The sequence below is a fragment of the Perca fluviatilis genome, chromosome 16 (assembly GCF_010015445.1).
Source record: "Perca fluviatilis chromosome 16, GENO_Pfluv_1.0, whole genome shotgun sequence".
NCBI classification, from domain to species: Eukaryota; Metazoa; Chordata; class Actinopteri; order Perciformes; family Percidae; genus Perca; species Perca fluviatilis.
In genome coordinates this window covers 10,876,056-10,888,483 of record NC_053127.1, presented here as the reverse complement: position 1 = coordinate 10,888,483, position 12,428 = coordinate 10,876,056, and the positions used below count along the sequence as shown (strand labels likewise).

The window sequence follows — 12,428 nt, the reverse complement described above, 5'->3', positions numbered from 1 at the left end:
CCACAGCAAAGAACTGTGCACTGGTTACAAAAGACTTCAGAAAAGATCTTCAGGAGCCTGTTACACACACTGAAGGATCTGATTCCCCTCAGGAAGAACAGTCTGCTTTGTCCCTTCCTGAAGAGGGCGCGGGTGTTGCGGGACCAGTCCAGTTTTTGATTGATTTTAACCCTGAAGGTACCTGTAAGAGTTCACCATCTCCACTTTACCCCCTGGATGGTCACTGGGACAAGGGGCCTCCTATTCCTGCGGTAATCCGCCACCAGCTCTTTGGACCAGCCCTTTGGTCTTGGTGATGTTGAGCTACAGATGATTGTTGTAGCACCATGTGATGAAGCTCTCTATCCGTCCTCTGTACTCCTCTTTGTTGGCGATGTTGATGCATCCAACTATGGAGGAGTGGCAAAAGTTTGGAGGTGGCAGGAACCAAGGGGCAATCTACTGGATCTTGTGCAATAACTACAAAGTACATTTATTCTAGTATTCAGGTAAAAATGATAGTTCTCTGTGCTTCTGCAGACCACAATATTCCGTGCAAACAAGGCAGGACACAATAGTATAAAATAACAAAAAATAGTAGTCACTGTTATGCACCTTAAGAAATAAAACCATCAAGTAAGAAGACATCTGTGTTGCACCGAATAACATTGGATTTATTTATTTGACCTAGTATGTTTGAATCTGTGTTGTTGGCTTTGGATGTTTGTTTGCTTACAATAGGTTGTTTTTTTTATTTATGATGTTTTTCCTGTGTCTTTTATTGCACTGATCAGGATTAGTGTATATTCGTTGTATTCTGTACAATGACATTAAAGGCGTTCTATTCTATGATTGGTGGGACGTTCAGGGTCGGTTCCATGTTGTCTTGTTTGGTGCCAAAGCAGCCAGGCCGAGTTGAAGCAATGGAGGCTGACCGGTTTAACCTTGATGCAAAGGCAACCTGTCAATCACTATGCACACAAAACACTTTTAGCTACGGCTCTAGGGATGGCAATACTGAAATATCTCAACAATTATTGGATAGATTGCTATACAATGTTTTACAAATATTCGTGGTGCCTAGAGGATAAATCCTACTGACTTTAGTGATCCCCTGACTTTTCCTGTAGCACCACTAGCAGATCAAAGTTTAACTTATTCTCTAACCCCGACATCTAGGATGGATTTAAGTCTTAAGGAGACTGAAAAAGGCCCGTTTCAACCCAACAGTCCTCACCACCTTCTACAGAGGAACTATTGAGAGAGTGCTAACAAGCAACATCTCCCTTCTGGCATGAGAGCAGCAGCGCCTCAGAGAAAAGGGCCCTGAAGAGGGTGGTGAGGTCAGCTGAGAGGACCATTGGGGTGACAATGGTCCTGACAAGAATTTGGCCAACCAACGCGGCCTTTCAAGGGCTAACAAAATCATCAAGGACTCTACACACCCCCTGCCACAGTTTGTTCTCTCTCCTGCCCTCAGGCAGGCGGTATCGCAGCCTAAGGAGGCTAGTAGGTCTGTTCGGTTCCGCGACAGTTTTTTCCGACTGCAATCAGACTGTTCAACAGCACCACACTGAACTGAGACAATGTGGAGCATACAGTATGTGTGCATATTATATAAGTATATTTATGGGTATGGGCGGGATATGAGATTACACCTGTATTTCTACTTCTCTCATATTTTTAAAATGCCAGTTATCTTATTTATATTGCATTTTTATATTATTTATAAATGCATTCTTTTAGCTGCTGATGGGTTCTTATGTCTGTTTTTATGGTGGTCCAATGCAACGTAATTTCGTTCTACACTGCACTTCCTGAAGTGTTTTTTGGAATGACAATAAAAATAATCTTGAAGCTTGATTGGCACATTTTTTATGGAGAGATTTGTGGTTGCCAAAGGATGTGTCCTAATGATTTTGGTGATCCCCTGACTTTCCCTCTAGAGCCGCCAACAGTGTCTTGACAACTGTTGGGATTGATTTCCATGACATTTTAAACAAAAAGCCCCTAAAATGGTTACAATGACTGAATCGTGCCCCCCCCCCCCACGATTCATTGTAACCATTTCAGTGATCCCTTAGCATTCCCACATCCCGTAAACCAACCAAAAGAGAGCATGTGTGACCAAGTTATGAGTTTATTTTAATCATCGTAACAAATATTTTATATTTTTGGAGGTGATACAGAGTGCCTGCACGTGCAACAGCAGTAGTTTGTTTAAAAAAATTGCCACATGCTTTGATGGTGTGGTGTTTAAACATAAAGGGACGAATGGAGAATGAAGAAATCTGGAGTGTTTTATTTCAAACCGGATGCCATTTCATTTGTCATGTCGGTCTAACCCTCAAACAGATCTTACAAAGTAAAACACGTACATGATAACAATGCTTTAAATGGAATGATAAAAGCTGCACCTGAAAGCTCAAACTGTGCACTCTTGAGCCAGTATTAAGTGGTAACAAAAATTGTTAATTACCAGTAAAGTGCAAAAAATGAATCTTTAAAAAAGGACCAATCCACATGTTGCTCTTTGTTGGTTGAATGTTTAATATTGTGATTTATTGGAAACAAGACTGCTTAAAATATATTTTGAGGTTGTGAAATTTCAGTTTACATGTTACAAGTTTACTGTAGTAAAACTGTTGAGTGAACATGGGTTAGGAAAACTACAAAAAGCTGATTTTCATAGCCTTAAAAACAAATCATTCATATTTAGGCTGTGAGTGTGCTTTATTTGTCGTGACTTTTTATTTACACTAAAAACTAACTAGCAGTATGAGCTTTCAGACCTTCAGACTTCCACCCTGAACACAAATTGAAACACTCATCTCATTTTTAACATCCACTCCAATCATTTTTGGGATTCAATTTACATTTTTTGAATAAGCAAAACACAAATCACAAATTAGTGAATGTCTTGAATGATAATGTGAGAATCTTCCTGTTAATGCCATATGGGCCATGAGTAAAATTTGTAAATGTAATAGACATACATTAAACTAGAGGGACATTAAACGTCACAAATAAAATTAAAAACACACCAAGCCGCAATGCAATAAGGCCTTTCAGAGAAAAATAATATCCAGATCACACACTGTAAAATTTCTACTTTTAACTTCACCAGTTCTCAGTTTTCAGCCCACAATCATACAATCCAAAAAGACATACAGTTTTCTGTCAGTGCAACTTCAGGCTGGCTTGCCCACTCATCCACATTATCTCATAACACATTGCATGAATCCATCATAAATATCAACTCAAGATATCTACATTATAGACATATGCGACAAAAGGAAATGCAATACATGCAAGACAAAACAAAAAATAACAGCGATCAACATGTCCTTACACCATACAAAGCTGCTGTGTGCATGATTATGTATATTTTCTTTTAATCGCAAATACTTCCCTCCATTTCTGGAATATTTATTTTAACACATCACCTCATATTTTCCATAAAATCCATACTTGCAGTATTTACCATTTAAAGGGAGTCCAGAACATTGAGTCATCACCTTTACCAAAAGGAGAGCATGACTGCCAATTCCTCATTAAAATATATTAATTGAGTTTGTCAAAATCAGACATTTGTTTTAGAAAGTAGTTTAGTGAATGTTGTTTAACATTTTTAAGTCTTAAATTGATCAAATATGTAATAAAACCTGACACAGCACATGAAGCCACTTACTTAGACCGATTAAAAAACATGCCACCCCATTTAACTATTATTATTTATCTTATTATTCATCTTGCATTTATTTATTCCATCAGAAAATAAAGGTTTTGGAGGGAATGAGCATCCCTTCTGCCTAAAGAATGCCACCTGTGTAATCCAGCCTGCCCCAGCCTGGCTGTGGTCAAAATCCTTCTCTTAATAAACAACTGCATTACATTTGAATTATTAAAAAGCACAATTGTTCATTTTCAGTATGGGTGAAGGCTTCAGTATGCTTCAAAACGAAGCGATCGTCCAAGAGCGTCTCATACCTACTTTTCAATCTGCATCAGACAATTTTAGCAACTTTCCGAAAACGGACAATCACGGCCTCGTAACGCAGCCATTGGCCAGGTGTGTGAAGGTGTAAAGGAAGCTATGGTTTCTATCGAGCTCCCTTCTTCACACATCTACCTTTTCATGTGAATGACCAAGTGAAACACCATGAATGAAGTCAAAGAACCATCTGAAAATCCTCACTATATCCCCCATTTGTAAGATACATTGTGGTTCAGATACAACGATTCAAGCAGTTCTTTTAAAGGTCCCATGACATGGTGCTCTTTGGATGCTTTTATATAGGCCTCAGTGGTCCCCTAATACTGTATCTGAAGTCTCCCGAAACTCAGCCTTGGTGCAGAATTACAGCCACTAGAGCCAGTCCCACAATGAGCTTTCCTTAGTATGTGCCATTTCTGTGTCTGTAGCTATTAAGGAGAGAGAGGGGGGGCAAGGTGGAGGGTGGCCTTGACCAACTGCCAGTTCGTTTGAAAGCCATGATGTCTCTCTCTCATGGGTGGGCCAAATTCTCTGGGCGGGCAAAGCAGAGAAAGGGGAGGTAACCTTGCTCCTTATGACCTCATAAGGAGAAGATTCCAGATCGGCCCATCTGAGCTTTCATTTTCTCAAAGACAGAGCAGGATACCCAGGGCTCGGTTTACACCTATCACCATTTCTAGTCACTGGGGGACCATAGGCAGGCTGGGGGGGGACTCATATTAATGTTAAATAACCTCATAAAGTGAAATGTTTATGCCATGAGACCTTTAAGTGTAGCTATTCATGTAAAGTGTTAACACTTTTGCCTTTTAGATGAGGTCGGGTGACGTCGTACAACCTGGTTTGCTTTTCGCATGCTTAGGCGTTAAAATAAACTTCTGGTTATAGTAGAAAAGACATATTATTATTGTTATTTTTTTCCCCTGGAAAGCATTCATGGTGTTTTATGCGGTTGTTGACATTAGAAGTGACAGTACTAGGTTGAATGTCGGATTGTCAGAAAGTTGCAGAAATGGTCGCAAACTGAAAGGTGTGAGGGGGAGGAGGTTTCTGAAGCTATCCCACTATCTGACAAGCAGCTCCGACGAAGCATACTTGCAGCTTTAGTCTTCAGGATGTTCCAATGAGTTAGGTAGTGACTTGCCTGACATTTAAATGAAAATGTTCAAGATTATTACTTTAAATAAATCCATTAGTAGCTTCAAAGATAACAGAATTTCTCGTAGTGATAAATGAACCTCGTAGGCAGACTATAAAGTAAAGCTGTCCTTTAGTTGGTATGTTATCCACTGAATTGGTCAGGAAGTAGCAGGGCGGCTTGTTAGAGGTTAGTTCATCTCCCACCATCTGAAAGGGTCCTTAAATAAGGCGCGCCCCCCACCAGCTGACTACCTCCTTTAGAATTACATCAAGAAACTCAAAAAAATAAATTAATAAAAAGGAGCCAAATTGTATTAATGTATTAAAATTCATATTTTCCATTTCCATTTTCACTTCACCAAACCATGTCTTCACTGTGAACGGTGTCTTTAACAGCAAGAAACAAGTGTGAAAAATAAAACTTTGATACAAGACATTAAATGTTTCTTCACTGTATTTCAGCAGCTTTAAATAACAAGAAGAAAAAGACTTCTGTGAGACGTTAAGAACAAGAAGGAAGCAAGATACAGTCGAGGAGGTTTTCAGAAATGGAGGGTATTGCTGAAATGGGGTTGCTTTTTTCATCTCGGTTAAGTTACGTGCAAGTATTTTTCATGAATCTCCTTCATCATGTCTTTGTCACAGGGTTAAATGACAAGGACGAGGTGGAAAATGTCACAGAAAAATAGCCAAAAAGGTGTGGGTGGGGTGATAACAAGTAAGTGGAACAAGGAAGCGATTATCAACCGCTTTGAGAACAAGGAGAAAAGTTATGCATCCTGTTTTCTATATTTACCTGGAAAGAGAAGTTGCAGATGAAAAGTGCTTTTAGAAGATGACAAACCTTTTTTTGGTTGAGCTAATACAGACGGTCATATATCTACAGTAGAAACAAGACACAGATAGACCCACAGGAAGATGGACTCCCTCTGTTCATAGTCACACATTTAGCTATTTACATTTTTTTTTTTTTTTTTTTTTTTTTTTTTAGTAGTGTTCTTCTTCATTATTCTATCCATGTGTTCCAAGACTCTTAATGGTACACAAAGAGGCTCCTCATGCCATGTCAGTCCCTCCAAACTCTTCGTCTGTGGTGGTTATGGGGTGGGGGGGGGGGAGGAGGGGGAAGGGTTGGATCAATAATGTTAATGGGGCCAGCGATAAGAGAAAGAAGGGGGAATGCAACTGAAGGCAGTTTTCATTCAGTGGCATCATGTATCTGGAAGCTGGTTGATGTCAGTCAAGTTGGTGTCATTGAGGATGACTTTGATTCGATCCAAGGAGTCCGCCTGTCGGATTCGCTCCAGCTGTACCTGCAGACGCACACAACTCACTGATTGGTCCATTCAAACACAAAAACAATCAACATCTGCTTCTGCCTCAGCTGTTTATAATAACATTTCGGTATAAAAAAGTACAACAACATTTAATCTGTATTTTTGATGTACGGTTAAAGTCTCCAAAAAAACTGATCATAAATAAAATATGAGGGGCGCCCAGATAGCTCAGTTGGTAGAGCCGGCGCCCATATATAGAGGTTTACTCCTCGACAAAGCGGGCCCGGGTTCGACTCCGACCTGCGGCCCTTTGCTGCACGTCATTCCCCCCCCTCTTTCTCTCCCCTTTCATGTCTTCATCTGTCCTAGGCCAAAAATGCCCAAAATAAAATAAAAAAATAAAATAAAATATGAGCCTGTAAAAGGACAGTGATCTTTGTAGTAAATATGTATATATTATAAAGTCAGAGGTGCAGGGTCATACCCATCTACAAGAGAAAAAATGGAGACAGGTCTACAGGAATTTGGTTCAATTGAGAACTTTTTTTTTCTCGTTTTTTTTGGGCTTTTCCATCTTGAATTGATAGGACAGCTAGGTGAGAAAGGGGAGAGAGAGGGGCAAAGACATGCAGGAAATCGTCACAGGTCGGACTCGAACCCTGGACCTCTGCGTCGAGGCATAAGCCTCTCAGTATATGTGCTGTTTTAATATGTGCTGTTTTAATTGTTCTTTCATGTCAGCTAGTAATGGCCACATTTCATGCTGTGTGGAGACAAAGACACGCTATGGGAATATCCAGGAAGACGCCGTCAGGAAACAGCTGATCAGTCCTGTGAGTTATATGTTCGCTACTTCAGAACTTATTCAGAAAAGGCATTTCCATATTCCATTTAGCGATTCAACTCTTTTTTGACAAAAGCAAAAAAAAAAAAAAAATCGAATTTTGCGGCTTCCATCCAGCTTTTCCAATGTGATATTTCAAAATGTGAATAAAAATAAGTAAATGGAAACAGGGCTAGTGTGGCTCATTGATGTGCTTTTCATAGTTTTTGGACAACAATGGAGCTCTACAGAGGAAGAAGCTATATTACACAAAACACGTTAGTGGGTAGTTTTAATGGGATTTGTTGACAATATAGAAAATATCAGCTTTTAAATGTTTGTACATGATACTGTCCCGTAAACAGACGACTCCTCCTTACCTGAAGGGTCTGAGAAAGTTTGACAAAGTCCTTCTGCACCTGCTCACTGACATCCAGCTCTGTTTGCAGCCGCTGAGCTTTGTCTTTCTCATCAAACACCTGATTCTCTAGTGCACTCTGCAGTTACAACACACACACACACACACACACACACACACACACACACACACACACACACAGGATTAGATTAGACAGGCTAAATGGAGCCAATAAATTGCAATAAAAAATCTTCAACATTACATAAGAAGTGAGATAAATATTTAACTGAAACATTTCCTGAATAATTTAAAATGATGTAGCTTTAGTGGCTGAATTAATGCTTCAGTGTCATCACACAGCAGTAGTAGTAAATGCTTTAAAATATTTAAACACTGTATATAATCATGCTTCATCAACTTCATCTAACATACTACGTCTTCAATTTCAATATGGACATCTGACATTCATTAAAACTGCTGCGTAGGAGCCACATACTGTATGTTGTTTATGGTCTCATCTATATTATTTATTGATTATTATATTGTGCACTCATTTGTAGGTGGTGGTTCATGAGCAGAAGTGATAACATTATATTTGTTTGCTTCACCTGTTCACCTGGGTGTTTTGGGCTTTGACAGAGAGGGGGTGAGCCTGGGAGCGAACACTTTCTGTTGACCGCCGCACTAACACACTTATTTCAACTCACTAAAGTATCTTTACATTTGGTAACTGCAGTACTAGTTGTATTTTACGTGTGGAGGAATAAATCATTGCAAAACAATCTTGAGCGCCTCACAGTGTGTTTATGCATCTCTCAGTGTTTAGTCCCTCACGGCAGCACTATGTTGGATGGCTTACAGCCACAACATGCTGTCTTTAGATATATAATATCAGGGCTAAGGTTTATGAAAGATCTGCTATGCTCTGATATTACTGGTCACATTTTGGGTAGAGTTTGGTGTGGGAGGTGTACAGGAATATGTGTGTAAACGAGACTGACCTTTGCAGTGGTGAGCTCTCTGAGCTGATGCTCCAGGCGGCTCCTCAGGCCCTGGATACTTTCCAGTGTCTCAGTCTTCTCTGCCAGACTGCTCTGCAACTACATAAACAACAGATATGTAGGTAATATATATATATTTTAATAGTACGTAGAAGTACTGCAGATGATACCTTTTCACAGAGTCTACAACTGAAGTGATGGAGAGGGAGCAGTATGGTAATTAGGAATGAACCAATCTGCAGGATCAGAGATTAAGACTTTTTTCCAAATGAGTTGCTACAAAGCTAATTAACACTATCAGCTCCACAAAACTTTCTCTGTATTTCTCAATATGACTATGTTCAAAAGATTGTGGCCGGTGACTTTCCTGCGCAGAAACTTGGTTTCCCACGGTGCGCGATCACGGAAGGCTTGCACCATGTGGACGCGGCGACAGTTTTGTTGTCAGGACTTAGAATTCCTCATGGGGGCGGTAGAAACTACGCACTATAGCTTTAATGTATCACCTTATAAAGCTACTGAATGTGTTAGCAGACAGTTGTCGCTTCACACATCCAGCAGGCACGGCAATTCATTAGCATTCATCTCGAGTCCTGTTTCTGTCCAACTTAGTGAAATATTCAATCTTCTCTTGGCTACATTTTTGGTTTCCATTAACTCCTGAGAGAAATATCTGGCTCTTTAGCTACTAAATGCTCCAATATTTTCAGCAGTGTCCAAGATCACCCCACCACTCCATTTTATTTAAGTGTCTGAAATGTATGATGTATATTAGTGCCCTCAAAAGTTCCCCACAATGACTTGAAAAAAAACTAAACAATCCATAGCATGTACAATATGAAAACAATCCCACAATGAGTTGCATTTTATAGATGTGTAAATAACAGTTGTGCGTGCCACTGCACCTTTGTTTATTATATATTATAGAGCTTTTTCACTAAAAACAGCTGCCTCCTGCGACTGGAAACAGCGCCCATGATGAGAGCGCCGAGACTCAACCAAAACAGTAAAGTTTGGGGGCCATAAAACCAAAACGACAAGCTAAAAAAAGATAAAATGTTTAGTAGAGCTTAGAAGGAAAACTGCAGAGTTGGGTGATCGCTCACTACAAGCAACCCCCTTTCCCACTACATGTAATCATTTGATCCATTGTTAATATAAAAATATAAAAAAAAAAGTTTTTGACAGTCTTTTCACAGGCATGTACATTATAGAAAGCTCAGCAAGGGACTCATTTTGACGTAATACGTCCTAACATAGAGTAAGTACCTGTTCCTTCTCCACCTTTATTCGCTCCAGCTCCGTCTTCAGACTGGAGAAAGATGCTGTGGGAGGCAGACATCATTAGAGCATCATACTGTATAGAACTCATCTGAATCTCAAACGATATTCTCTCTTGAATCATTACATAGTCTCTTGACAATTATTTGGCATTACATGAATAATGCAACGAAGCTGCACCTTTAGTGAAGGCAAAGAGCCTTGCTGAAAGAGTGTTTGGCTTGTGTGGAACACAGAGTAAGAGATCTACACGATAAACCCTAAAAGCTAATAGACTGGCTGAGCCTTCAAGCCAGGGTTGGACACACTAACATGAAACACTCCGACATTTACATTTACATCTACATTGATCTTTTTGGGAGCTCAGCTCAGTGGTCACTTTAAAAGAGGAGAGAACTGATATCAAAGTCATCTCTGTGTCGCTGGTACATCTGTCAGGTGTGAATGATCATGTTCTAACATCCAAATAAAGATGAACCTGTAAGTAATCCAATCATTGTTCATTTGTTCTTTTCTTTGTAAATTAAAAACAGCAAGAAAACAGATTCAGTTTTTTTATGTGCACTTTCTGTGCTCACATTTTACTCTATTTTGTTGTATTAGTTTTCTAGGATTAAACTAGAGCTGAAACAATTTTAACAATTTTGATAAGCAACACGTTACATAAAAACAGCAAATATTCACTGGACCCTGCTTCTAAAACGTGAAACTTTTCCGTTTTTTCCGTATTTTATATTATATCTAATTTAAATGATAATATTACTAAATACAGAGATCCAAAGACAAGGCTTCTATGGGGTTCACAGAGTAAAATTCACAATTTTTTTTAGACGTTTTTAACACCACATAGAATTTAATTTAATACCTGATTTACAGTCATAGCAGTTAAAGTATGAAAGTATGATGGAAAGCCAGTAGTAGAATGATCTATGATGATAAATGATAAAATTTAATTAATGCAACCTAAACCCAGATTAGTGGCATGAAATGGATGTATGATTAACCAATTAAAAATAATTCATTCATTCAAGGTTATTAAAAGGTCCCATAACATGCTCATTTTCAGGTTCATACATTCAGGTTTCAGGTTACTACCTACTGTATATTAGGGGTGGGGGAAAAAAATCTATACAGCATAGTATCGCAATATTTTCCGTGGCAATACTGTATCGATACACAGACGCTAAGTATCGATCTTTTATTATATATGTGTTGGTCTGCTTGACAATCCCATTTTGCAGCAATACAATTGAAATGAGTTTTCTTTTGGGGACATAATTTGAAGTTGAAAAAAAGGTAATAAATTGCAATATATCGCAGAATATTGCAATATCTTTAAAATCGCAATAATATTGTATCGTGACATAAGTATCGTGATGATATCGTATCGTGAGGCCTGTGGTGATTCCCACCCCTACTGTATATATAGTATAGTTGTGACATCACAACTGTACAAAAGTCCTGACGGCTCATTTAAAAGCACAATTTCTGAATATGGGCTGTGTGCATTCCTCTGTGAATTAAGCATTTTAATACTTTCACAGTATTTAGCACCTTGACCTGCGTTATAATAATAAAAACACATGGAAATCTAACTTTTTATAAAAATCTGAATTTTTCCCATTATGAGACGATATGCTTTGTAGATGCTGTAGCTGGCAGTGGTGACAATGTTTGTAGCAGGCAAGTAAAAAGATTTAAGATTTTGGTAAATTCAATGTTGTCTTTTCAAGACCTGTAGATATTCTGGAAGATGTTACTTTGTGCTCTCAGAACTTGTGATTGGCTTTTTTTTTTTTTAACCACAGAAATTGATAGGCTTAATTTATTTAAATAAATTGGAAAAATAATCATGGCTATATTGATAATAACAAAAATTGTAAGCGGCAGCCTTAGTTTAAACATTGTGTTAATGTTACACAAGACAGAATTATTAACCAAAAACAGACGATTTGGATGCCAAATCTTTCATCACACATTGGGTAAGGTAAGTGTACAAATTTTACTAAGAACAACAGTGTTACTTCTCAACAGAACACGCAAACATACTTGATATAACTACAGTGAAACATGTTATGAGCAATCTGTGGGGCAGGACAACATTCAGTGAGGTGAATTACTGTATCTATTAATGCACATATTAGCCATTCCAAGAGATTTTTAATGTTGTAGCATTGCTACAGTTATTTATTAGTCTGAAAGCTATGCCCTAACACGCACGCACACACACAGGCAGTTAAAATGAGCTTGTTCAAAGTGTTTGTCATACCTTCCAAGATGTCTAAATGACAGGGTATCAATAGAGAAGAAACAAAAGCAGAAACAGAAGAGATTGTAAAAAATGTCCATAAAAATAAAAATAAAGTATGCTGGAAAAATCCCCACAGAAGTGTAGAAGTGAATAGGTCGCCCAAAAACAATATACATTGAATTTAGGACTCACCTCCTTAGGCTCTGTATGGTCCAAAAAAACGTTTTCTATGTCGTTAAGGAGACTGGAGCGCCCGAAAAATGAAAGCATCATCAGTACATTCGTGGGCTCGTGGAAATCCAAACAACAATTTTCACTAAA

General features: G+C 38.6%; 1 protein-coding gene across 2 annotated transcripts in view; it reads right to left on the bottom strand.

Annotated features, from left to right (window-relative positions):
- Positions 1-5,430: 5,430 nt before the first annotated feature.
- rabep1 (rabaptin, RAB GTPase binding effector protein 1) overlaps positions 5,431-12,428 on the bottom strand; it is a 30,769-nt gene continuing 23,771 nt past the window's right edge. Inside the window, exons 15-19 of one of the 2 annotated variants that reach the window (XM_039777241.1) lie at positions 12,126-12,137; positions 9,845-9,900; positions 8,576-8,674; positions 7,597-7,713; positions 5,431-6,429 (exon numbers count right to left, since the gene is read on the bottom strand). In XM_039777241.1, the coding sequence (XP_039633175.1) occupies positions 6,328-6,429; positions 7,597-7,713; positions 8,576-8,674; positions 9,845-9,900; positions 12,126-12,137 (386 nt within the window). In that variant the 3' untranslated portion in view covers positions 5,431-6,327. The remainder of the gene's footprint in view (positions 6,430-7,596; positions 7,714-8,575; positions 8,675-9,844; positions 9,901-12,125; positions 12,138-12,428) is intronic. The other variant, XM_039777242.1, reaches the window with a different exon arrangement.